The sequence below is a fragment of the Apus apus genome, chromosome 4 (genome assembly GCF_020740795.1).
Source record: "Apus apus isolate bApuApu2 chromosome 4, bApuApu2.pri.cur, whole genome shotgun sequence".
Classification (NCBI taxonomy): domain Eukaryota; kingdom Metazoa; phylum Chordata; class Aves; order Apodiformes; family Apodidae; genus Apus; species Apus apus.
The window spans coordinates 66,633,904-66,661,592 of record NC_067285.1 but is presented as its reverse complement, the minus strand read 5'-3'; the positions used below and the strand labels follow the sequence as shown (position 1 = coordinate 66,661,592).

Genomic DNA, 27,689 nt, shown 5'->3' with positions numbered 1-27,689 from the left:
AAAATTGGGTTGATTAAGCACTTTATTAGTAGTAGGGGACGATGTAGTTGAAAACCACACCCCTCCCTCAGGCTCTGCTCTACTAAATGAGCTTTTTTAATTCTCTCTTATGAATGGATACAAGTGGTAGATTTTTTTATGTGGTATATAGCATACCCATCTGAAATTAATGTAAGTGATTCCACAATTAATAACTTAGGGTGTTTGTCATGTTGAAAACTAAACATGCTTTGTTTTTTTCCAGTCTGAACAGCTGATCTACATTATAGTCTTCGGTCTTTTCTGGATCCAGGCTGCAATAGCTGGAAGTGCTTGCACTCTGTCTCTGAGAGCCAAAAGCCTGGGGTAGTTGTCTGCCAGGTCAGGTTTGCAGGCCAGAAGTGTCGTACTGCACACATCCCAGTAGAAATCAGCCCATGTTACCTGGTAGTAATAGAAGGGAAAGGAGTAAATTTTAGTTGATAATCTCAAATGCTGGGACTACTAATATTTGCAGTATACTGGAGAAATGAAACATCAGTTGATGTGTTTTGTGTAATTATTTTTTTTTAATCCTACGATTACAGAGCTAGTAATTAGGTTGCAATGCAAGGCATCCTAAGTAAATTAAGTAAAAATTGGTGTAGTAAAGCCCTTGCTACAAGTTTTACTTGCATTATATTAATCATTCCTGCTGAAACTGTGCTGCAGAAAAGTGTTTTAATTAGGTTCCAGACAGTTTCACATACAAAATTACATTTTCATCGATTTTTTTTTATATGATCTATAAATGGATCAGTGATTTTAAGGAGAGTTCAGAGCAACTCCTGTAAGTACTGACTAGTGCAAAGGTATTTGTAATGTTTTGTATCAACACACTACTAAACTGGTTTAGAAAATGCAGTTTGCCTCACTTTTCTAATAGTATGAACAAAATTTTTCACTTGGCAATTGAGTGAACAATTGCATGTTAGTAAGAACAAAGAATTAAGAGTAGGGAGAGTTGTTTCACAGGTCGGCATGAAATCCAGAAATTCAACAATATTTGACTTCTGTTTTTCTGGCAGGCTTACTGGAATGGGAGAAACAAAAATTATACTTACAGACTTCCCTACCAACCAGTTTTTATCCCCTAAGAAAGTATCCAAATCTTTCAGTAACTCTGGTGCTTTGTTGGTGAGGATATCATCAAATGCTTTTTTCTAGGGGAAGAATGAAACAAAAATGCACACCAATGCATGAGTATAGCAGTCAGCAAAATGGAAATTCTGGGGGTTTCTTACTTGTGAAAAAGAAACCTGAAATCTGAAAAAGGTGACAGTGAACTAATTTCGTCTGACTCAAATTTTGGTGTACTCTCAGTTCTGTTTGTAAGAAGTAATCTGTTAACATCTAAGTTAGGATTAATACAGCAAACAGCAATTATTTAAATTAAGAAAAAATGCAGGGGTAACTCCCATTTGGATACATGCGTAGGGGCACTATAGAATTGAGGAAAGCTGAGGTACTTAACCATGAAGTGGGTTAGATGCCCAAAACATGGCATTTGTGGCTCAGTGAGCCACGACTTGAGCCAATTACTCCCTTAATGAACACCCAAGAGCTCCTAGATGCTGAGGACAACATGTGGAGAAATGCTGCTTGTTTATCTGTGCTAACAGCCACCCAGCTGCTGCAAGACTGAAGCCCAGCCATAGATTTAGGGTGAATTAATCTATAAAATATATTTCCAGTGTCCAGTATTTGTGTAGATACATTCAACAAAATTTTCTGCTGTCTGTTAAGAGCTTAGGAACTGCATTTTGTGGCTGAAAGTAACAGCCAAAAGTTTGCAGTCCAGAAATTTCGTATTTATACCCTATCCATTTTTAGGTAAGGTCCACTGTCCCTCTGCAAAACAAAACAAAACAAAACCCAAACTATTGTGTGCTCATGAGGGTAATGACCTCTCCCAGCTACAGAAGTATTAAGTCAACCCACGAACCAGGATCCACTTTCTGGAGCGGCACGGCCTACTTGTCTCAACCCTGGGGCTCTCCAGCAATGTAATGCCAGCTATTTTTTTGGAGAGGAGGGGTGTGAGGTGGAGGGAGAGTCTGTGCCTGGCATGGAGGGAGCTCCCATGGGCAGCTCCCACTTCTGCTCCGTTCACCTTGCTTAGTTTTCACCTTGATACTGGCTAGATCGCCTACATATCCTTTCATCTTGCTCTGAGGGATGTGTGATCTTCTAATCGCTTCTCAGGCCTGGGGAAACTTTCTGACTTAGTACTGTGTGTAAGTTACATCTGGCATTGTGAGACCACGAGACGCCAGTTCCTACCACAAGGTGGTGGCAGTGGACCCGGGAGGAGAGAAGGAGCACAGCTAGTAGTGAGAGGAATGTGAAGAGATTCCCAGAAAGCAAGTTTCTCCCGTCTTCCTTGGCGCCAAAACACTCCCTTGCCTGCATACGTGCCTACAGGCATACAAGGGTTGCCGTTGGACTCTCCTCCCTTTTAAATTAATCACTGGTGACATGATCTGAGTCCTTATTTTGGAGAAGTGCTTGAGTACGAGCTGGGACACAGGCAGGAACGGCCCAGGGGAGGCGGAGCGGCGCCGTGACAGCAGCGCGCTGCCGGGGTGACGCGCGGCGGCAGGCGGCTGTCCCCGCAGGATTCGAAATCACGAGTCAGCCCTCCCTCCTCAGCTGAGGAAACTTCAGGAAATCACAAGGAGATTAAGTAATTCACGTTTTCAATACTTAAGACCTCCAAATGCACTTTCAGATCTTCCCCTGCAAGATTTCAGAGCACTTTTGTATGGTTTAATTATTTATTATTTGTTTTGGTCAATCTTTTCTACTCCGTTGTTTGGGTAATAAAATACCCAATCTGAAATGTTACCCTTGAGTAAATGGAAGGTGGCTGCACTGGTACTTAATGGGGAAACCTGTTGATACACTTTCCTGAAAAGTGTCAGGTCATCTATTTGAGTCAGAGCCATGTGGAGCCCTTGTAATGACAGAGTTAACTCACCCATCACCATCTTCCCCAGCAGACCTGCATGCTTGCATCTGGGGCTCTGGTGAAAGGGGCTGGCCAGAGGCAAAAAAAAAAAAAAAAAAAAAAAAGCTCTAGAACTTGCCCATGACTGTGTGTTAAAGTAGCCAGGGCAGCACATTAGCCTGGCATCAGTATTTGCAGAGGCACCAGAGAGCACCGAAGTGGGGTTGTTGGGGTCTGGAAAGCATGACTGCAGTGACAGTGAGGGATGTGCTACCTTCCCTCTGCAGCAGCACCTGCTGTCTTACACCACCCTGGTGACTGGAGAGCATTTGTCCCTGGCAGCTGATGTTACTGAAGATTGATAGTTATTGAAAGCCAAGTAGAAATCAAGATGTGGAAGGGCAAAAGGAGGATGGGTTGAAGCTGTTCATCCTGTTCAGTTAGCAAAAGGAGAAAGATTTGCTCTTATCTGTTTGCAACAAGATACAGGCACTGCTCAGTGCTAGCTGGGATAGCAATATCCTGTCTTACCCCCTTGAAGAGCAGTTTGATTTATACACATAGGGCATTCTTGATTCAGGGTGAACCAGTGAGGGGCGGCTCATGATAGCCTCATCATTGCTTCCACTGAGGGTGAAAAACATCTGGTGGGGCAGGAAATATGAGGGAGCAGAAAGCCTTGGCTGGATTAGCTTGGAGGAAGAAGCACCAAGCTACAACACCTTGGCTTTGCTGAGGTGATGAACTCAGGAATTGGCACGCAGCAGTTTCTCCAGAGGAGGTGCTCAAGTACAGAGTAACAGCTTATATGCTATCTTTGTTTAAATTAGCGATTGTCTTACTCTAACATCCTGGTTTTTCTCTGCCCAGGGAAACAGCGTCATGAAATCATCTATGGTGTCCACAATGGCATCAGCTAGTGCCTGTTCCACAGGCGTCTGACCTGCCAGACCTGTGGGAAGAAAGCATATGAAGGGTGGTTAAGAGACAATATTAGCAGAAATTTTTGATGGCCTCAAAGGTACGCTCTGTTCTTTGTGAATATTTCCATAAACATACACGTTCTCCAGAGCTTTTTTGATGCTAACAACTTGCATTTGACTCTTTGTATCCAGATGCAAACTGAAACTATGCTTTTGAAGGCAAGGGATGTGCCTCTCCTCTTGGGCATGAAGTTCTCTGAGCCTTCAGTGAATAGTTATTAGTGACAAGCACCTAAAATTGCCATTTCTTAATTTTAAAATCTTGGTGACACGTATGCAGGTTTAACAGCCGAAGTTACAAGTTTTCAGTATGAATTTGAAATTAATTTTCCCCCCTTCCATGCCAGCTTTTTTCCCTGCTGTAGCTGACACCGTGATTAACACCAAAAGGAAAACAGCATGGTCTGAGTGCACTAGGATTACATGCACCCCAGCCTGTGTGGCTGTCACAAGCCAGTGGAAAAGGTGTCAGGGGAATGTCTATGTCAGAACTTCAGTCTGTCAAAGGAACATGGCCCCAGATCAGCCTCCAGACAGGAGATGGGGAGGGAGGACTACCAGCTGGCTGCTCATTGTTCTCTCCTCTTGCAAGTAGTAGATGATGTCAAGGATGGAGGAAATTGGCAGGAATGCAATATTGCAGACAGGCTTGAAAATATGTTGTGCTAGTGCCTTGAAGAATAAGGCTCTGCACTTCTGTTTCCTCAGTTGGAAAATGTGAGATATTTTGAAAGACAGGTTATATCCCTATGCTCAGAGTGTAAAAAAAGTAAGATAGGATTTGCTTCCCAGCCCCCCTTTTCAATTTGCTGATGTTCAGCACACCACGAACACATCTGCCTTTGACCTGAATTTTGCAGATGGTTTTGAATGACATCTTGCTGACCTAAAGCAAGCCCTGACTACTCTATTTGATTACTTGCATTACTAACTCTTATATTGCTTTATCTAACTGGTTGAGTACTTCCATAGCATGTAAGTATTTAAAGATGGAAGTGATGTCCCCATCTGATCTAATCTCTCTACCAGCTCAGAATTGTTGCCTAAATCTGATTCAGAGTGCTCTGCCTGCTGACTGTGATAATCTCTAATGCTTCCAAAACCTCCTTCTCCTCCTGGTCCTCTCTCTGGTTAGTCTGGCAGCTCAAAGTTTAGCTCCAGGGGAAAATACTCTGAGAGTCTTTGGGTGTCATAGTTTGACTCAGAATCAACAAAAATTGTACCTTAGGTACGTGCTTTCTGTTGTCCAGCAACAGGTGAATGTAAAGTTTATTGGATGGAGAAGTCAGCCCAAACCCCAGGTATGGAGAGGGGAAACTCATTGAGATGTAAGGGGAGATTATTTCTGAGTTTTCCTTTAAGCGTACATACTTTCACATTCTAGGGTGACTCTAGGCCTTGTCACAGCATCCTAGCAGATTTGCCTTGGTGTTTCTTCTTCTGATCTTGGAACCACAGGGGCTGTAGCCTGACATCTCATAAGGATTGGCACAGCAGTCCCAACCCAGCAAGCAAAACTGGCATGGGATTACGGTAAGGAAGGCCACTGAATATGGATGTGCCACAACACAACACTTCTTGGTTCTTTCTGAACCTTTGCTCTATGAGCAGCATCTCTAATAGCAGCCTATATGATACACTGCGTTTCTCTGCTTAGCACTTGGCTATGGCAGACAAACTACAGATGCCACCAGAGGCTGTTAGCTGTTTGTGCCAGGGAAAGGGCCTAGGACCAGTATTGCCACACTTGTGTTGATTTCTGCTTGGTTGGGCTTGTCAAGCTGTTGGTTTGGTTTTGCTGTGCAGGATGTGTTTTTCCTCAGCATTAAAGGTGGGTGCAGAACAAGGCAAGATAATAGTTAAACATGTTACCTGATTCTCTGGCTAGGTATCTTGCTATTGCCAGGCTCTGGTGAATGATAACTCCATCTACTTCCAGAATGGGGACTTTACCAAATGGGATAGCTTGGAGGGAAAAGAAGAACAAAACAAAGAGAAATATGAATTATAGCCCTTAATAGTGGGGGTCTGTAATAGCTGTCCTTTTATCACTTGGAGGGTATGCATTGTTATAGCACTTAGCAGTTTCACAGTATTTCTGTAGGGAAATGCATGGACTAAAAAAAACACGACCACCACAACACCAAAAAAGAAAGTAAGGCTAAGGACATAACCACACAACACTGCAATAAGGCACCTATAGCACAGAAACAAGGTATTGCATTTCCTATTTCCAAGCCTTGTGCTGTAAAGGCAGAAGGGGCTCCTACATATTCCGAGTTCTTTATGCAGGGAAGCTTTGTCTCACCAAGAGACAAATAGAGCTTTCACACTGAACCACAAATGCTAAGAAGATATTAAAATTTGCTTGTCTTGGCTTGCATTAAAAAGAGCTCTTAATCATGGAGAAGAACCCTCCAGACTTTAAATATAGAGGAAGACAAACTAAGCAGGAAGCATGGATATCTGTAAGAGAGTTTGAGTTAAGAAATCTGTGTTATTTTTCAGTCATTAATTTAGTAGCATAATATGTGTGAAAACCTGGGTTGCTATTTTGTCACATTTTTGAGAAGCTGCTGGTATATCAAATGGGGCTGGTACCTTGGAGCGAAGCTTAAGCTGGTAAAAACTGTCATGTTTAAGGTGGTGAGAATGTGCATATGGGAACCCAGTGCTGTTCACCAGAGGAACTTTAAATATCTGTGTTTCATAGGATGCTGTTTCATGAATTCCAAGTATATGACTGCAAGTGCTGATCATAGCCAAATGCTTTGTCCCTGATTTTCATCTAGACTACACCTTAAGTCAATAAGATTTAAGCCTATCTTAAGACTGTCTTGCAGTGTACAAAGGCAGTAGTGGAAAAGTGGTAATGTTGGCTATTGGAAATATGCAAGGTGTTTTCAAACCCAGAAGAACTGTCTTCATGGGACTCCTGGAATACCACTTCTATAAGGGGTTTTTTAGTTCTTAATGAAAATATAAAAATAATGAAACCTCATGAATTCATGACCTCTTTATCAAGGAAACTTCATCAATGATGTGGCTCTGTGGTTTAGCATGCAGTATGAGAATCACATTAGGTACAGGATCTTAGATGTCAAATCTGTATCTGCATTTGAATTTGGCAACTGCTAAGTTTAGCATTCTGTGAGGCCAGTATAAATTTTGATGCTGATGAGTAGCAGAAGCAAGAGAGCTCAAAGAGCATTAACTGCTGTACACCAGGGGAAAAGCATGCACTGCTAGTTGTTATTGAAACAGTAGTAGACTTTTTCTGCAGAAGAACTCATGTTTATTTTCCAGAGAGCAGCAGGGCCCTGGCAAGTCCACATGTTGCTTCATTGAGAATCCAGTGAAGAGAAGGCACATCCCTGAATGCTAAACTGAAAAGCTCTCTGGTTGTGTGAATGAGAAGAGCTGTGGCCCTGCATGATGGATTAATGGTGCAAGAGTACTCTGAGCACCATTGCTTCAAAAGCCACAGAGCTGTGCAGTGACATTTATTTACACAGGACACTGATGCATCTTTCAAGCAAGTGTGGTAAGAGGGGATGAGAGCATGTGAGACTGCTGGACGTGCCAGAGGGGTCAGCCTACAGCCACCTTCAGATGGCTCCAGACCACACTGGACTGTACAGCAATGCCAGACAACAGGTAACAGCAAAAGTGCAGGCAGCTCAGGAGCAATAGCCACCACCCCTGAAGGAGTTAGCTGGCCTTTTTTGGAGGGCCCAGTAGTAGCGCCCCTGGTCTGATCCAGTTTTGGCTCTTTCAACATGACTAAGCCAGCCTAGCAGTACCAGCAGCAACTGTCAAAACAGAATGATCGTTGTTCAGGTTGGGAAACTACTATTGCTTCATCTAGAAACAGAACAGACCTTCTTCTTCTGTGCTTACATATGGGGGTGAGTCTAAAAGCCACAGCTTTGACTGATGTTTCACTTTGTCAGTCACTTACAAGGAAAATGAAAGCTGTTTTGTTTGTATGGATATATTCTTTTTTTAAGACACCCTTGATTACAGCAGAAGGAGGGAGGCATCTTGATGACAGTTGACAAACACGGATTAAGGTGTGAAAGGCAGCTGGGTGGCAGAGTGGTAGTAATCTCTCATGATCTGTTTCTCAGGAATCTGTTTCTGGACTCACTATTTTCCCCCAGCAGTGCACAAAATTCAAGGGAATTCCTGTTTCTTCCTTGAAAATGTGCTTAATGTCTACAAAGGGCTTCATCCTCAGTGCTGAGCTGTTCTCAGTAAGTCCAATGATTCTCTCCTGAAAAATAATCTGAGTTTACAATTGAAAAAATACAAATACAGCTTTGTTTTGTGTGCAATAGAAATATTCACACACGTTATTCATAATGCAAGTATAAAATTAATAAATGAGAGCAGGTTTTATTTCACATTATCCCAGGAGCCTTAAGTGTCTGAAAGGTATTATGCTTTGATTTATAATGAGGCTTGGGGTTTTGTTTTTTTTTGGATGAGAGGCACCATATCTATTGCCATCATTACTAAACAATGGACTATTTACAGCATGGTAAATGCTATAGATGGTATAGATTACTACAGATGGTAAGTGGGAGATGATTCTTCCTTTTTTGTGTGTTCAACATGCCATTTGAGTTTTTTCTTGTAAAGAACAGGGGAAAAAAAGTGATTTCAGTATAAAGATAATATATATTTTTTCTTGCTGGTAAAGTGTATGCATAGGATTACACACCAACTTTTGTGAATTATTGATTTAATAAGCTGTAATAAGTGCAATTCTGAGAGGTTTGAAGAAAGCACAGTTGTGCTGCACAGATGATTGTAAAAATCTGTCATTAGTTCTTGACTGCAGGTCATCCTATTCTTGCACATCAGAAAGTAAGCAGAAATCCAGGTTGCTTTACAGCTGAAGGAAATAGCAAAAAACAGAGACGGGGCAAAAATTACAGTACATCTCCGTATTGGAGGAGAAGTTATAATGGTGCATTTTCAGTCTGGGAAAGTTTAGGGGAAAAACAAAATAACTCTTGACCTTTGAATTATTATTAGCCAAAATTCATGTAGCAAGATCAAAGCTTTTAGTAACCCACAGTGAAGTATCTTTGCTCTTCTCATAACTTAAAAGAACAACTTCCCATATTGATAAATTCATAGCAACACCAGGAGATAGATTGTATCAATAAGTTTGAGTGATGTGGGCAGAAATGTCTTCTCTGTGAAAACTGGAACCTTCCTCTTCCACTTGGAGAAGAAGAGGGTGGATTTGTGTCACACAGTTCATTTTAAGGAAGGATGCAAAGAGCCTTCACACTGTATGGGTGCAATTTGTTGGCTGGAGGCAAGGTCAGAGTTTGACAAATTACCTCAATGTGTCCTCTAGACACCTTACCTGTAGCTCATTTTCTGAAGTGTGACAAAAACCACAGCCAGGCCATCTACTCAGGGGCTCCAAACTACAGCAGAAAAATCATCTCTCTGTACATGAATTTAAGCAGTGTTACACTTAGACTCATGCATGTGGCCTCCTGTGGCTTGCTCTGAGCCTCCTGTGGTGCTTTTGGCCCTAGCTCTGCCCATCAGCACCCCATGTTCAAGGAACATGGGAATGTCCAGATGTGCCATATGTGTAAGTATTGTATCAAGACTGCTAAATTTTGCACAGTTTTGGTGAAAGGCATGGTTTGTGTGACTCCAGATGTAGGTTATTTCATGCCAGGCTCCTACATTAGATGAGCAAGTGAAAGGGGTAGCACATGAAGCTAGAACATGAGAGGGATCTAATTTGGGTAGACTGAAGGTAGTGGGAACAGAACATGAAACAACATGCATCAGAGAGCAATTGTGAATGAACAGTTAAGCCAAAATAATCCAGACTGGAAGAATGTGCATATAACTTTGCTAGTTTTTCTTGAACCTTGAAGGGTTAGGTGGCTGCTTTGCACAGCCATCAGTTTATGCCCTTGTGTATCCACATGGATGTCCTTCCCACCTTTTCAAAACAATGTTGTCTTGCAAATTTTCCAACTCTCACTTATTAGCAAATACATTTGAAAAAGGAAAACTAGAAAAAAACTGTTGCCATCATTGTAGAAACAGCATCATTTCTCAAGCATGCACAAAATATATGACCTTTCCCTTTTAGTTTCTGCTTGTTTTATTGCTCCTCTGAAGTTGAAGGCACTATGAATGCTTGTGTTGATTTCCAGATTTAGACTGAAAACTCATTGAAAAACAGAACAGATTTTTTTTTTTAAGTCTGCTGTTTGCATAACTAAACCTGTGGTCTTCTTTAAATTGAACTTTAATCAAGGAAATTCTTCCTTTTCTTATCTTGGCTATTCACTGTGTGGAGAATGGCCAGAAGCCATTCCTGACTGCTGGCGGCCTGCTAGTGACATCATCGGTCCACGATGTACTGTTTTTAGCATTGCATACTGGAATGAAATCTGCACAGACTTTACACTCACCATGAAAAAAGTCTTGACAGCAAGTGTAAGTAATCAGACTGATCTGCAGTCTTTCTACTCATTTTAGGAAGGACTCACTCAAGTGTCTGTGCAGTGTTTAGGACTTGGATGAATTCCTTTTTATAAATACTTTGATTTTGGTTGGCTTTTGTGACTAGAACTGATGTTATATAGTCTCTCCTAGATACTAAGCAGGGGAGATGAGGCTTGATGTGTGTTAAAGGCAAGAACATCTGTATAAATTGTCTCCATCCCATGAAGCCCCCGAGGGCTGTGATAACTATTCCCATCCTGGCATGTCTAGAGGTTCTCACCAGTGTTCAGGCCTTCCCTTTGACCATGACTTTCTTTCTCATCCTCCTGGGCATGACACAGGTGGATAGTGCTCATGTGGGCCTTGTTCCTGTGTTGGGGACAGGGAGCGGAAACACACGACAGAGATGAGCAGAGTTGTGTCCAAGCCTGGCAGCTAGGCCAGTTGTCTCCTGGTGTGGAAAACCAAAGCTTAGTGCTATGCAATGCTTGTCACATCTCCCCCAACCAGTGAGGTATCTACGTAGATACAGTTTTTCATTTTTTTCTTCCTTTAGCTCTTCCTTTTCCACTCACCTTAACATCTTTTTTTATTCTTCTTCTCACATCTGTTCTTTCCTCCTCATGGTTATCCTTACCCGCTTCAGCTTTTCTCCCAGAAAAACAAGTTCCCCTGTTTTCTCCTGAACTGACCTGCTGTTCCTCATGCTTCTTCTTGACTGTACTGAAATTATTCAGGGCTTCTATGCTGAACAGCCTATGTTTAAGCCTTTGATTGTTTCTCAAAACCTGAATAATCAATTGGTTTGCAATCGAGCAGCTTAGATTGATGCCACAGTAAAAAAGCTGGTTGGTCAAAGATGGAGGAAAACTAATTTCACAACCATTCCTCTTACTACAGTATCTCTGCCAAAATAAGTTCTCCTCTGCCTGGAAAGCTAACTGTAACTGCTTTTTTTTTTTTTCATTCATGTTTAAATTGGATCATGAGAAACAAATATAGGAGATGCTTTGCATCTTCCAGTGAGAAGTATAAGAAATATGTGGGTTTTGTAGGGCTGGCAGAGGAGCAAGGACCCTAGGAAGTGGTTGGCCTGGAGCTCGAGGCATCCAGAATCCATATATTCTAGAAAGGGAGGACCAGGATGGTGCTCAGATCTAAACTCAGCCCAGCTTTAGTGCTCTAGCTATTACAACTCATATTCTCTTGGGAAGTGATTGCTAAGCCCTGCTTTTTACCCATAGAGAGCTGTTTACACATCTTATCTAGAGCTACGTAGTAGCAAGTCACTTTGGAAACAGAACAGCTGCTTCCTTGAGGAATTCATGTCTGCTGTCAGCTGCCTCTCAAGGTTTATCTATTATCTTGGAAGTATTTTAAGTGCAATAATTAATCTGTCAATTTCCTGAGGACCTTTCAAGCATCACTCCACCCCTCATAAACAGTTTGTAACATGTTTACAGTCGTCAGTGCAATGAAAGAATCCTTTGCTATGGTGACAGTCTGTGTAATCGCCATTGCTTCAAATTCCCTGTATGAGGCACAGAACAAAAGCTGTTACTTTGTGCTAGCCTAATAGCTCAAGGGGATGGTGACTTTGTGCACCATTACATTTTGCATTATTATGACTTGTGTCAGTGCAATTATGCTTTTTTTGAGGAGCATAGTATGAGGCAATACAGATCTTAAATGGGTCTATAGTGTGATACTGTATAGATCCTGAATTGACTATGTTTGAGATACATAAATTGTGCTTTCAGAGCATATAAGCCAAGCAATATAGGATTTTATGTTATAATGTCTCTCTCTCATACAAATAAAAAAACAAACAAACAAACAAAACAACCAACAAAGAACACCACTTAAATGTAGACAAAATCAAGTGAGACAGTATTTCTAGGAGCAAGGAGTTATATATTTGCCTGAAGGACCATTAGGAGAAGAGCTTGCTGGGGGACCCACATGAAAAATGCTAAAACAAACCACAAAAACCATTCAGTTCTTCAGTCATGTCAAAATTTAAACTTGGGACAGCTCCAAGTCTGCTTTTAAAATCGTCTTTCTGCATATCACACTTTTTATTATCTTGTCAATTTTACAGAACTAAGAAATGTCTTCAGAATCATGACAGTCTATTCTGATCTATACAGTATGATGATTTGGCTGGGAGGTTGGTATTTGTTGCAAAAACCTTACTTTAATTTTGTGAAAATGGATGAAGCAGACCTAGCTTCTGTACTTCTGTACAGAGACCCAACTCTTGGTGCTGTTAGGCAAATTTGAAGTCTTTGATTTGTTCCCTTTGCAGCTAGAGAAACGTGAATTGCTCTCCTTGTCCTTTTTCCCCTAAGTATTTCTTTCTTAGTCTTACTTCATAATACTTGAAGTATTTAAAAAGAGGGACATCATGTTGTACTTGCAGACTCTGCAGTGAAAACTGGTTTCAGATCTTTTATAGGCAAGTAGGTAAATGCAGGCATGGTGTATGCAAGTGTGTATGACAATTTGTCTGGTATTTCTTAATCTCACTTCAATATATAATTATGTAGTAGTTCAGTTAACTGGATTAATTTTAATGATTTTTGAGGGTTATTTATTATTGCAAAATAAGCAAGATACCAAACTGTTATTACATGGACTGCTATTACGCCAAAACCAGCTGTAATTCTCCTTATCATTGCTAAAGACTTACCACCGTTTGGTTTTCACCATGATGAGACTTACTGGAATCTGCTACTTATGTCTTCATTTTGAAGTAGAGCCAGTCTGGCGAAAATGGAAGGGGGGGAGGGGACAGGGAATCCTGAGCTTCATGGGGAAGATCTGTATACAGAATATGAATGACATATTGTAGTGTAGGTGATTTCTCAGTAAAGTTAATTATGCCTTTGTAAGCACAATGGGTTGGACGAATCCCCTGGATTCGTATTTACTTTTGAACATACCTATAACTGAATATTTTTGGCAAGAAGCCAGTTCCCTGCTTTCCTGAGCTGTGGGGCTTTTCCCTCTTCAATCCCTGTCTCTATGGAGGGAGCCGAGAGACATTTTAAAAATTCAGGATAGTAGAGAATGCAGGTGATTTGTTTTCTTTACAGCGAATGGTGCATCTTTGCTGTTTGCAATATTGTTGGAGTGTTAAAACACACAGACCTTATGTGACCCCATCCCTAGACAGGAGGCAGACAGTTCCTGTGTTGAGTCCTGACCTGTAAAGTCAGAGTTTAGGTATCTTGGGGCAGACTGGGGCAGTGCCTATTGGCCTTGTAGCAGTGTGTAAGGCTGTTTACTGCAGAGCCTTCTTGCTACCTTTTATTTAGAGTTTTGCTGAATGATTTGCCCATGGGAGGTTGTTTTGTCAGGAAATAACACGAATAAGGATTGCTTCACGAATGAGGAGGATGTAGTCATCAGCTAGTTGACCTCCAGGCAATTTGCTTAGCATCATTACAATGTTATGCATCCAAATAAGATACCTTTACTATTGTTATAGTCCATGAACCTCTTCATTTGCATATTGTCTACAATGTAAATGCCACTGGTGGCAAATCCCATCATTATGTTGCTGCTTGAGCTAGGATTTGGTGTACAATTTCCTGGTCAAATAGCACAATGCATTCCAGTTCCCAGTCACTGACTGACTGAAGCACACTGTCTACAGCAGCCAGAAGTTCAAAGAACTCCTAGACCAGCATAAATTTTGCACAGATGATTTCACTAATCTGAGAGCAGCAGCTCCCACATTGTACTAGGCTTCCTAACTGCTTTGGAATTTCATCTAGGGATTGGTCATAGTAGAGGCTGTTATGAAAGGCCATTATACAGAGAAAATGAAAAATCTCAATTAACCCTTGGTAAGCCTGCTAACAAACTTTTCACATCACAGAAAGGGAAAAAAAAGATGTCCAAAGGTTAAATTGCTTTACCAACATGGATTGAGGCAGTGGATATAGCTCCGAACTGCATGGCTTAGATGAGGGGCCACTGAGGTGCCTCTCTCCTCCCTGTGTTTTGGTGGTAATGATGTTGCCACTGGGCATACACTGCAGTGAACAACCACCAGACATAGAAAGCTTCACTGGGGATTTCATGATGTGAGCACTGAGGAAAAGCATAGGAAGGATTTGGCTTTGATGCTGGAGACATCATCGATATCTATTGATTGGTCTGCTTTTAGAACATATTGTCCTAGGACATGAATGCCTCTGTAGCATTTAAGTCACTATTTATGCTTCATCTTTTTAATTTATCTTACTTAAACATCAGTGTGCAAAACTCTTTATGGTGTTATATATTGCTAATATTCTCTGAACTTCATTTCAGGACAGAGGTGGGTGTGTGTATGTGTGAATATATGCATCGTTAAATATTTAAAAGGCCTATGTAGAGCTTTCCTCTATTCCTCTGAATTCTCAATCTTGCCTTTAGCTTTGGTGCTGCTTCCCTGAGAACTGCAGTAGGAGATGAGATATAAAGCTATATACCACACAGTCAACCGGCTTAAGCTCCTAAAAAGACAAGGTTTCCCATGTCAGCCATCCCTAACTGAAAACATCACATTTCCACTGCTTCCTTCATTTGAACTCCTCTCTGTAGGTTGTTAGCCAGTGTTTTCTAGATTTGAGCACCACAGATGGTCTTCAGATGCCACTCGGAGAGCAGTGGTGTTTGACTATTTAGCATTCAGGTCCCTGTGAACATTATGGACAAGTTAAATTATATCAAATTTAACTGCTCCCTACAGTAATAGAGGTTTGACTCTAAGATTCCATGCTACTTACTTGGTTTGATTTTGGGCCAGTCTGCTGCTTCTATCCTGTGGTCTTCATACTTCTTGCCTGAATAGGCAAACAGGTAGCGGCTGATTTCTGCTCGTCCTCGCAGATTGAAGTATGTCAGCTTGTACTGGGGCATGTTGAATCCCTGGAAGGGAAGACACCATGTCACTTTAAATATGAGTAACTCGACTTCTTTTTACAAAAGCACACCATATGCTTGGTTTTGAAACATGTACTTGTACAATGCAAAGACCATACTACACAAAGCCATGATGTCTCATACTTTGCAATTGTTGCATTAATTGTGCTTTTTTGCTCTGCAACCAACAATATTCAGGCAGGGGCAATGACAATTGAACCCGTAGTTCCTCCTAGTGTATCTCCAGAAGATTGGCTTGATTTTTTTTCCAGATATATTAAAGAGTTTCAACTTTCATTTACTTTTCTTGTGACTCCAGACTCAGGCCATTTCTAAAATGTCAAAGTGCAAATCTATAGTTATATACTGTAACAGAATCACAGAATGGTTTGGGTTAGAAAGGATCTTAAAGATCATGTAGTAATGAGGAAAAACTGCCAAGGTGTTGCAATTTTCCTCATTAACAATTACCCTAGTTGTGCAGGGAAATGACCTGAGTTACTTTAGAAGCAAAAATTTGCTATGGAAACTAGTCTACACAGTTGTTTTGAGAAAATCATCATCAAATTCTCAGTTTTTTGTACAGAAGCCAAAAGAAACCTTGAAATTATTTTGTGTTTTTCATGTTAATTTCTTCCTTCAGTAACGGGAAGGCTCTATTTGTTTCTCGGTGTAAAAGGCAAAAGAAGTAATTACTCGTAAGTTTGACTGTACAACAAGGATGGAGCAGGGAAGATGAACAGTTAAGGTCCCTTAAAGTCAAACATGAGCTTTTAAACTCTGTGCACATAGTACCTTAATAAGAGAGGTCTATGAACTCTGCTGAGATATAAATGTACAGGCTAGAAGAAACTAAAACAAACACCCAACTCCTCCCCCAAAGCAAAACCCTTTCCCATTTTGGCCTTACAGTAGACTTTACGTGTCATTTACCATTCATTTATATCCATCAGATTCAGTGTATTAGTGATAAAGCCTGCAACACAGGTCACGGAAGGGAACTTTTTTAAAATCTGTGCTACCACATAACCTTGCAATAGAGGCAACACCCTATTTAGTCACCTTGGCTTTGCAAACAGGCTTGAGGACAGATGAATCAGCAGCTTTCACTTTAGAGGGAGAAGATCTTTGTTCAGAGGCTGGGGAAGCTTGAACTTAACTCAAGCTGGAAAGAGCAAACTACCTTTGCCATGTACTCCTCAAAAGTCAAAATACAACTTCCCATCCTCAGAGTAGCAAAGTTCACAGCAAATGAGCACACTGGAGGCTGCTGAAATTGTCATGAAAGTTCCCTGTTCCCCTACATTGTACTGCAGGGTCAGGAGACATTATTAGTAAATGAAGATTTTTCACAGCTGATGATCCAGCAAAGAAGCAGGAGCAGAGATGAAGTGTTACCGGTGGAGATATCTACAAATGCTTAAAAACAAAGACACCTCTACAATTGTATCTTTTAAGTCAAGAAAGCATGTATAGAAGAGGGAAGCTGAAAGCAAAATGAATCACATTAGGATGTGATTAGCTTTCTTGATGTGTTAATTACCAGAAAAATATATTTGTCTACTGCTTGGCAAATGCAGCTTGTGGTTTACAGGTAGGTTTCTTTCTCTAAAGAGAGAAATTTTGACACTTTCCAATTTTTCAAGAATGTTTTAGGCAAGTTGCAAAACTTTGCTACTCTGTTTTAAAATTTTGTGGCCAAATGTGTTACTTACTATGCTTTATTATGCTTATACATTAATGCTATATATTATTATACTTTATTATGTATTTATGCAGGGTGAGTTTGGATTATATGTCTACAAAGTTAATATAAGAAGAGACAATGAGATTGCAGCTTCCCCCCCCCCTCCATTTGTCCCTGATTTTGCTTTTGTGTGGCATTTTTTAAAAGACCATCTGCTATCAGAGGTTCAAATGAGATATGACTTAGTGATTACAGGTCAAGGAATGTGATTCTCCCTCTCTACTCTACTCTTGTGTGATCCCACCTGGAGTAATGTGTCAAGTTCTGAGAAGGATATGGAGCTGTTGAAGTGAGTCCTGCGGAGGGCCACAAAGATGATCTGAGGGCTGGAGCACCTCTCTTGTGAAGACAGGCTGCGAAAGTTGGGGCTGTTCAGCCTGGAGAAGAGGAGGCTCTGAGGAGACATTGTAGTGGCCTTCCAGTAGCTGAAGGGGGACTACAGGAAAGCTGGGGAGGGGCTTTTTACAAAAACATGTAGCAATAGGACAAGGGGTAATGGTGTCAAACTGAAAGAGGGTAGATTTAGATGAGATATTAAGAAGAAATTATTTAGTGTGAGGGTGATGAGACACTGGAATAGGTTGCCCAGAGAGGTTGTGGATGCCCCATCTCTGGAAGTGTTCAAGGGCAGGCTGGATGGGGGTCTGAGCAACCTGGTCTAGTGGGAGGTGTCTCTGCCCATGCAGGGGATTTGGAAATAGATGATCTTTAAAGTTCCTTCCAACCCAAGCCATTCTATGATTTGGGAAGAGAAGTGGAAAAAAACTACTTGGTTCTTTCCAGTTTTTGTAGAGTTAAGCAAATGCTACTGATTCAGTCTATGTTTGGAAATGATACAACATTTAACATGTAAACCCACTATGTCTGCATCTCTTCTTTGAGGGTAGAGGGGTTTTTCTTGTAAACATCAACAGAAGTTCCAGTGCTCCAGGCTTACTGCACCACTCACACATGGCTCCAATATTTCTACTCCCTCTAGCCCACTTAGCCCTGTGCTAGCGGGAAGGTGTTGACAGCTGGAAGGCATTTTAAAGCACAAGAAGAGAAGATTTGAAGGTACATTCATGAGGAAGGCAGTAGACAGCTATATAGAGAGCAGGCTGGAGATGCTCGAAGTGCAACATTTCTGGTGGCAAGTATTTTGAAAGAGTCTAATTCTTACTGTGGGAGAACTTTATATACAAAGACATGTATAATCAGGAGTAGTGAGATGATGTAAAGAAAAGGGAATTTTGGCTGGAGATCAGCAAGTCTTTCTGGCTGCTTTGGTAGACTGTGGAATATTTTGGTCTGTCAAGGAAGCAGTGGAAACTATTGTTTGAAATGTCTAAAGCAAAGCTAAACAAATTTCTAATGAATACACTGTCAGGGGTAATCAAATATTTGCAGTGCTGATGTACATTTAAGCTTCTGAATTTTTCTCCATCCGTGAACAAAAAAACCCAACCTCACAAGGAGTTTACCAAAAATACTTGACATTTTAAAGGCCTCTATAGCTTTATTGTAAGCATGTTTTTGTAAATGTTTGTAGGTTTTCTTTTTTATTTGTATTCATTGTGAAATGTCAGGAGTACTGCTTCCTAAACAATTACAGCTACATTTCTAAAGGAAATAAAGGGTTGTGTTCAGAATAGCTTTTTGGCAAACATACTAGGTAAGTTGTTGGGTTTTTTTCTTTTATCCTCCTTTACCTCATTTTCCCAGTCTGCTTGTAAAGGCATGGGTCATGAGAAACAGATTAAAACCATATAAAAAATGACCAAAATTATTAAATTATTTAAAATGTCAATTCTGGGGGTGGGGGAATCTATTTTGCATCCTCGAGTTTGTGCTTTTTTTTTTTATTGTTTAGGGGAGAGCTACACAATTTTTAAAACTATTTTTAATTATTTCTCTTGTTTTTTTAGGTTTACTCGTGGCTTAAAAACATTGGAAGATGTAGTTTCACTGTATTCACAAAGAATACGTGGTCAAGGCCCACCTGTACACCTGCCCTGCCCTACATTGACAGCACCTGCAGGAACCTTAGCCCCAGTTTTATCACATACAACTTTGAAAGCAGTGAACTCAAGTAGTTTAAATTTACTATTAAATTAGCTTTAATTCTTTGAAGTTGTTGACCTGCTTAGCTGATTTTCTATCATTCCTCTGGGCTTTCTTAAAGCCAGCTTAACTGGCTTAAACATACCTTTAAACAGAAGATTAGTGGATCTCATGATTAAATTTGACTTTTGGAGCCACTCGGTGACAAAGTCAAACAGAAAATCTGAGAGGAGGTCAAATATGTGTAAAAGGTGACATTCTCCTTTTTACTCATGAGTAAAAATTCAGATTGAAGTTACAAGCATCCCAGACGTCTTAGGCCAGATTTCAAATAATTTTGAATTGTTCACATCTTCATGGAGATACTGTATTACCTGATGAATTTGGAATACTTTTATTCCAGCTGAAGAAGGATTGAGCAATCAATTTGAAAACTTCAAGCCAGACGAGAGTGAAAAAACAGAGCCAAGGAAGGAATCAGCATCAGTCTCTGAGAATTAAAATGCCGAATTTCAGGTAGCACTAGTTCAGAAAAGAAAAAGGCTTGGCAGACACAAAACTGTATGAACGTATCGGACGGGTACAGAAACAAGCAGTCCCAATGTCTGCAAGATATGCAAGACTTTTGCTTTTACTGGGTGATAGTGTAAGTGTCCCTGTTCTGGTTTTAAGTGTAAATCACAAATGTACTCGCCTTCATTTCACCTGCTCAAGATGAGTTTTGGGTGTGTGCTCAGAGCAACCCAGAGCCAGCTGCCTCTCCCTGCCAGTGTGCAGTCCTGCATGCCCAGCCTGGACTTTTGCTCCATGCAAATAAACACCAAAACTCTGTTGGACTTTTTAGATGAACAGGGTTTCATCTCTGTTTTGGAAAATCCAGCCCTCAAAGTAATACAAGGAAATTTTTCTCAAGCTAGTAATAGACACCAAAACCTGGACACAGATACTCAGTATGTGAATACCGAAGAAGAAAAAACCCAGCAACAACAAAAACCAAGAAAATGCAAAAGGCAGCACTTTAATTAATTTTCTTTGATAATGCTGTTAATATTTTGAGGTGACAGACAGCAGAGAGCTTTTCCCTGATCTGTGGGTAGAGGGAGAGAATCCAGCTAAATTGACCTATTTGTTCATACCCATCCAGTCTGACTAAGGACCTCCTGGTGCAAAGTCTCCTTTAATTGTACATTGCACTGTGAGAAATTAAGGGTTTCTTGCCTTAAGGTTTCATCGTTGTGAGAGGGTTTAAAAAGTCCTGAGTGTTCCTTCCAGCAAGCAAGACCGATAGGGTTGGGTTAAGGTTCATCTGGGTATTTCTAAAAATCTGAGACTGGAACTGTCTGCTTGGAAGAGATGATGTGGGGCACCGTATGTATATTTAACATGAGGGCTCTTAATTAATTTAGGAGTCACTTATGGAAAGGACCACAGCTATCGCCTGACAAAATGCTTCCTCAGCCATTGGCCTGCCAAGAAGGGGAAGCTGAAGGTCTCTGTTACCTAGTGTCATCAGCCTTGCATGAATTGCAGTCAGACCAATATGTGGTCCTTGGGAGAGCCCCTTTTCATTCCCCTGTGCTAATACAACTTAGGGCTCCCTCAGTGAACGTGGGGCCTGTCATGAGCTACCACAAGAGCAGGCTGGACCTCAGGATCTCCAGGAGGAAAGCCAGTGCTTGCTGAAGAAAGTAAGAAGGGAAGGTGTTGCCATGCCTGACAAGGAAGTGCCTCTGAGGTCTAGTGAGTTATACAGTCAATGAATGCCTCTGCTTATTGTATTTTAAGATTAAGCCATTATATCAGTTTGGCGTGTTTGGCTTGCTGAAGCTGATATTATACATTCCGTTTTCATTATATTATAAGATGCAAGTATAACAAAAAATCATCCTCTACTCACGTAAGTCTTCAGGTATCTTCCTGCTAAGAAGCATCTTGCTTTATGGAGTATAAAACAGAGTTTTTGCCCTCTCTAAGCAATAATCTATCTGAAGCTGAGAATTCTGGCAGGTATTTTTATTTCTTTTTGATCTTAGGGCTTTTTTTAAAGCAATTGCTACTTCTTCACAAGGTCTTTCTGCAAAGTTGGCCTGAAAAAAGCCTAGATGAGTAGGCTTGAAATAGATGTGTACCTACCAGCCTGATCTGGATATGCTGCTGGGGTGGAGGGAGCACTGCAATTTCAGCCAATTAATGTATTTACTCATGTATTTCTGTGATGTCCTAGATGTACCATGCTACATATACAGCTTGAAGTTCTTATAACCAGTTGGACATTCTCTATTAATGGCAGCACTGGGATTTCAGATCCCTCTGAAAACTATTCCTTCTCTCCCTTACTCCCAGTTGTAGGGCCCACTAATGCTAATGTCAGTTAGGAAACTCAATTTAGAAAAGGAGAGAAGCTGGCTGGTTCTATAGACTTTTTCCTTGTATATGCAGACAAAGGAGTCTTTACACATTAAAGGAGAGTTTTTCCTTAGGCTGTTATCTCAGGAGTGACTTATCCAAGTATGAAGCATGGATTTTTGGTTCTGATCTTTAGGAGTTGGGTATAGTTGTGTTACTTTATGGAGGATGAAGAAAGTTTTTTAACCAGGAAAGAGGCTTATTCTGCCTACTTTCATGTGGGGAGCATCAAGAATATTAAGTTCAGTTTTGCCTGTCTTGCTTATTGTCCTTCTCAGGTGTGAGAATTCCTCATCTCTGTGATTAGAGACGAGTATTACAACAGATTTCTCCTCATCAATAATAATAATAATAATAAATTCCCTCTCCTAAGCGAATCTTCCTGCCTTCATTTTTTAAATTTTGGTTTTCAGAGGAAGGAACCAGAAACACAAGACTTAAATAGTTATTTCAGAAAGCAGACAAAGAAAAGCTTCCACAGCTGTAACTTTAAAAAATGCACTTTGCAGCTTTAGCAAGGTAGGAAAGACAGAAAATGTCCATGTCTGGTATTTCTTCCTTTTTATTTAACCAGCCTAACATAAGGGTCAGAAAGCTTTAGGGAAAGGTATGCTTGGTTACCTTCTGCTGCTTGAGCAATGCTGAAAGGACAGGTGATGTACTCCATGAATGGGGAAGTTAATGACTTTGGGATTCCCACTAAGAAACAGAGAATTGAAGAACAATGATGGTCCTCTATTATTGCACAGCAAATAGGAAAAATGCTCATTTTCCTTTTCTTGAGCATAAACTTCTGCTTTTAACACAGAGTAAAAATATTAGAGTCTTAAAGAGATATTTTCAGCCCTTGAAAACAAAAAATAATAATGATTTGTTGATTTTTTTTTTTTTCTGCCAAAAATTGTTGTTATTAATCCTTTTTTAGCAAAGAAAATAAGAAAATTTCTGCCCCCCTTTCGGGGTTGAAGGATTGGAGAATTTTGGCCGACTACTGGAGGACTGCAAATCTTCCAATGGGAAATTTCCACAGCAGTCTGTGTTTTGACCGAGAATAAAGTGAAAAGCTTTAATTCTATCTAATAACTGTCAGTTCTCAGTCTGACATAAACTTGCTTTCTAGAAAGAAATGGTCTCTTTTCCTGCTCTGCCCCAAATATAGAAAATAAACATTTTAATTTGATCCCTTCTTTTTCTATGTCAGATACCAATCTGGACCTTAGAGAGAGAAGATTAAAAAAGCTGCACACACTTTTCTGTTTACTACACAAATCATTTTAAGTAAATGTTTATGTAATTTGCAGTAGGGTTGAGTTTTGAAATAACAAATCCCAAATGTAATGTTTGTGGCCTGATACTTTTTAGCATGATTTTCAAGATTAAAGATATGCACAGCTTAAAGCACTTTTTTTTTTTTTTTTGTATAATTTGTCAGTTCTCTTTCCAGTGTGCTGGTTGTTTGCAACCTGTGGTGGAAACTAGCCTCCTAACATGAGAAATTTTTAAGGCATTGCAGTGGGATTACTGAGGAATACTAATGATACAAGTATGTTAAGTGACCTGATGAATAAAGCTCTGTGGTGTGAGAGAGGCTTTTGAAAGCCTGATCTGTCAAAGTGTGGGTTTAAAAAAAGAGGCTGTAAGAGAGCTTAAAGCAATTATCTGTCCAAGGAATTGCCAGGCTTGGTTTGCTTGTGTGGGAAACTAGAGCCCTGAAAAAATCCTTCAAGAACACAGGGAAAAAAAGACGCATCTCAGTTAAACTGAAGGAATAGAAAAAACCTTCTGAGAGGTGTTTTTTTTTGAAGATGGAAGTCTGATGTGAGTGGACAGTGAATGGGTGGTTACTTTCAAGACCATTATTGAAGGGAGAACACCAGGGTCTGCTGGGTTTCTCTTAAGTTGATGTTCTAGATGCTGCTCTTCTTGTGGCTGTCCCTCGGGTGACTGCAGTCGAAACAATAGGAATTCATGTATTTGAGGTTCACCCCATTAATTTTAGCTGCAGTGCATTGAGGCAGCACTTACGCGCCAGTAGGTAAAAGGAGGCAGCAAGGGGGTGACAGAGCAGGCTTTGCTGGGCTGCATTGGCAGCCTGCTGCCCCTTCTGCCTCATGTGTCCAACTCTTCAGTTTAGGGCCTTGAGCATCTGGGATGACCTTGCTTTCTGTCTGATCCTCCGGCTTTCAATTTGCAGCTACTTGGCTCCAGTTTTAGGTAAATAACTTTAAAAATAGTTTTGTGCAGCCTTCCAGGCTGTAATGAACTTCAAATGAATAAACTGTATGCTTGAGACTGCTAAATACTGGGAAATAAGATTGCAAGAGAGGAGATCTCAGGAAAGATGCAAACTAAGTAATGATTCAGATAATTTCTCAGGAAAGATTATTTGTGTCTCTTATTTCCTCATCAGATGTTTTAAGACCTCTATTAAGCATTTTGTGGTAGACCAGTAGCCTAAATAATCTTAATTCTTGCCAACACCAGGCATTTTCGTAAATACTCATGCCTTGCATCTGTCTTTGTAGTCTCCAGATAAATCAGCACCCCATCACAATATCCCTACAAAGCAAAGAGTGCAGTTGCCAGTGACGTTGCTGTGTGTTAAGTGGTTTAGTCAGCTTTCCGAAGGCAGCTGCTGGTTTTGTCAGGATGATTTCATGTCCATTTCCTGAACTCTCAAGCTTGTCTAGCACAGTAATTTGTCTAAGAACTGTCTTTGTCCTCTAACATCTTCTCTTGGATGTGAAAAAATGAGCTTTTTTTTCCTATCCCAGCCACCTGTATGTGTGTGTGTACATAAAAGGGGGAATCCAAATGCCAAATCCTTCCCCCTGCAAATCTGAATTTGCTCTTGAACTGTTGAATGTTGTGAATCCTCTGTACAACTTGCCAAAAAAAAAAAAAATAAAAAAATTACAGTCAGTAAAGAAAGAATTAGGTAGGTTTTTCAGAACAATATATGTTTCATGTAGCCAGCATGGGTGTGATGGGGCAAGGTTTTATAGAATCATCAAGGTTGGAAAAGATTTTAAAGATCATCAAGTCCAACCATCCACCCTACAACCCCTAATCACTAAACCATCTTATGAAACACCACATCTACCCCTTTTTTGAACATCTCCAGTGATGGTGCCTCCACCACCTCCCTGGGCAGCCTGTTCCAATGCCTTACCACTCTTTCTGCGAATATTTTTTTTTCTAATATCCAGCCTGAACCTCCCTTAAATTTTCTATTAAGTTTCACTTGCTTTGCAGAGTTCTTCAGCACCACCCACCAGGTATCCTGATCATGAACTCCTGGTGTCCTCCTGCTCTGCCCTGGGGTGCCTGGCAAGTAATGCCCTGCCCAGGACGCACCAGCGCGTGCGCTGGGGCACAGATCTCGTGTATTTTCAGATATATTTGAAATTGTTTTCAAAGCCAGAGTGAGCCTCAGGAGACTCAAGACCTCGCTAAAGTGCTCTTTGCATATAGCCAGTCTGCTTTAGATGGCCAATGCTGGCAAGTGTGACCTATAGTCCTGAACAGCACCTGGTCTGAAGCCCTGGGTCAAGGACCACCTAGATTTGGCCATAAGTGGTAAATATTCAAGACCCCATGAGTTATGGTCACAAACTGCTTGGTATGTAAATCCCCAACCTGTGTGTCTCAAGACTTAAGCAGAAAGTACTTTTTGAGCAGCAGTTGGCAGCCAATTTTGCCTTTGTTCACAGAAACACCAGAGTCTGGCTCCAGGCCAGTGCCCAGTCGTGCACATTCCTGCTTTACCTCAGACTAGCCTGGCACACAAAAAAATGCTCATTTATCCAAGGCATGCAGTTACAGAGGCTGGTGTCCTACATTGGTTCTTTCCTGTTATCAAACATCAACTAAAGAAAGATTGTGAGACAGTTCAAACTATGCTTTCTGTACATTTGTCTTTGTTCTCCTTCTCCCTTTTGCCATCTGCTGCCCAAATTCAAAGCACTGATGTGTCTGCCTGGTATCACTGGATGTCCTTGTTTTCTCTCCTATCCTATTTCATGCTCCAGCAACACTTTTAGTTACTTCTAAAGAGGTGCAAAATTAAGCATTTATCTGTTTTTTTCAGTTCATTGTTGCAGTTTATTTTATGGGAGCTTTAGCAGATTGACTCTGGATAAGAGACATTCTTCAAAATAGTGATACCTTAAAATGTCTGTGTGGAATTTGGCAGATTCTTTTTTCTTCTTCTTCCCCACCACCCCAGCCCCCGCCCCCTCCCATTCATCCCCCACCCACCACCGCCCCCCTTCTTGGACTAGCTGGCAAAAGGGTAAAAAAGTCACCTGTTTGAGATTTGCAGCATATGCAATAAGTCTTAAGCTGATGGGAATAAGCATAGCTTTTAGTGACCTGGCATGCCACTTGCTAAGCCAACACCAGCACGTCAGTGGCTCCTCCAACTGTAATTACTTGCTGCTAAGATTTTGATCAAAGGTACTTTGAAAATGAGCGCTGTCTTCAATTGCTTCTGCTTTCTAATTGCTTAGAAGAAGGTTGTCTGAAGCAATCAGAAATCATAGCAGCAAACCCTCAGAGCAGAAGAGTGTTTGTCAGTGGCACTGGAGAAAACTCACTAACGCTCTTGCATGTACACAAACCCAGAACTCTAAGAATTACTTGATGTCTATTTTCAGTTTAAAAATTGGAGAGCTTCAGTCTTATTTCTACCCAAATAGGTATGACTGTGTCTGGATGTGCATGCATCTGCAAAAGGGAGTAATTCACAGTCAGTATGCATTTTTATGGAGAGGTGGGTTCTATTTTGGATTAAAGAAAGCAAGAATAAAAAAAGGTAAGTTTACAAAAGACCTCTGTGTCTATTTTGTTGGGTTTTTTTTTCTTTACAAAATTTACAACTTTTGAGTATGAAAGTACAAGTGTTTATAAACAGTTCTAAGGAGTATAGAAGTTCCAGAAAAATACTGTAAATATAAGGTTTGTTTGCTGGGATCATCTGAAATGAGCGGTGAATAAAGGATGGCTTTTAACAGAGGAAATGTGTGCAGGATTATGCACGCAGGGAAATGACGACAGTCAGAATTTAAAGAGGGAAAAAAACAGAACAGCTGAACAGCTATGCAGTGTCATTTTGAAGTAAAAAACAAAAAACAACAGCAAAAAAAAACCCGGTGAGTTTTGCTAAAGAGAAAAATTCAGAGAGTGGAAGCAGATGCAGGAGGTTTTTCTCTTTAGAACAAAGGTGGGAATTAGGACCAAAGGATGTCAATCCATTGGTGAACCAGAAGACAAGAACTTGGAAAATGGGCAGAATAGTACACTACAATGACCTGGAGGAACTGATTGCTACTGCCTAATATTAATTTGATTCCTCTGACTCAATTTGTCTTGGTAACGTTAAGTGAATGCATACAAGTCAGCCTTTACATCTAATAGAATATTGTTTCTAAATGTTTTTTCTCTTACTGAAAACTCCCTGCACAATTCCAAGAGCTTCCTCACACCGTGTTTGTTTGGTTTTTTTCTGCTATGTTGATGAGATTGTCTTTTCTTTGGAAAGTGTTTCTCTGACACATACCCCGATTATCAAAGTAGCTCAGTACTGATAGGATCCAGCACTGGTGAGAAGTGGGGGCTTGCTGACAGCAGGCTGCTGGTATGTCTTTTTGCCTCTAGAAAGGCAGTTCATAATTTCTGAAGTCTTTTTGTAGCAGTGCATGTGATCGTACAGATGTCTCAAGCCCAGCAGACAGTTTACAGATGCCTGTAAGTGGCAAAGAGGGTATACTTGGTTTACACTTGCAGGCACTGGGTAGAGCCCATGGTTATCCCTCACTATGTCCATAGCACTGGGCAGAGACTCGTATTGAACAGATCTAAAAAAACCTCTAAAAATTAATTACTCTTAGTACTTGCTCTACGTATAGCAGAATTTGACAAGACTAACCTCCACACGACTGGTATGACAGTAGCCCTAGTGAGGGCAGAATAGGATCAGAAGAAAGGAGAAAGAGGAGCCAGGCTGTGGCAGTAAGCAAAGCTGAAACAGAACTCACTCTGGTGTAGTGATACGTGCTCCCTCCCGCAGTGCACCGGAGTCCCTGTGAGTGCTGGCCGCGGTGGAAAGGGCTGATATATACTATTAATA

The 27,689-nt window shown here is 40.7% G+C and overlaps 1 protein-coding gene across 1 annotated transcript; it reads right to left on the bottom strand.

Annotated features, from left to right (window-relative positions):
* Positions 1 to 4: 4 nt before the first annotated feature.
* On the bottom strand, positions 5 to 27,689 carry HPGDS (hematopoietic prostaglandin D synthase). The gene is made up of 6 exons (XM_051617694.1): positions 27,598 to 27,689; positions 15,228 to 15,369; positions 5,824 to 5,916; positions 3,811 to 3,920; positions 1,083 to 1,181; positions 5 to 423 (listed from the first exon to the last, which is right to left on the bottom strand). Exons 2-6 carry the CDS (start codon positions 15,358 to 15,360, stop codon positions 259 to 261), a joined length of 600 nt encoding a protein of 199 aa, XP_051473654.1. The 5' UTR covers positions 15,361 to 15,369; positions 27,598 to 27,689; the 3' UTR covers positions 5 to 258.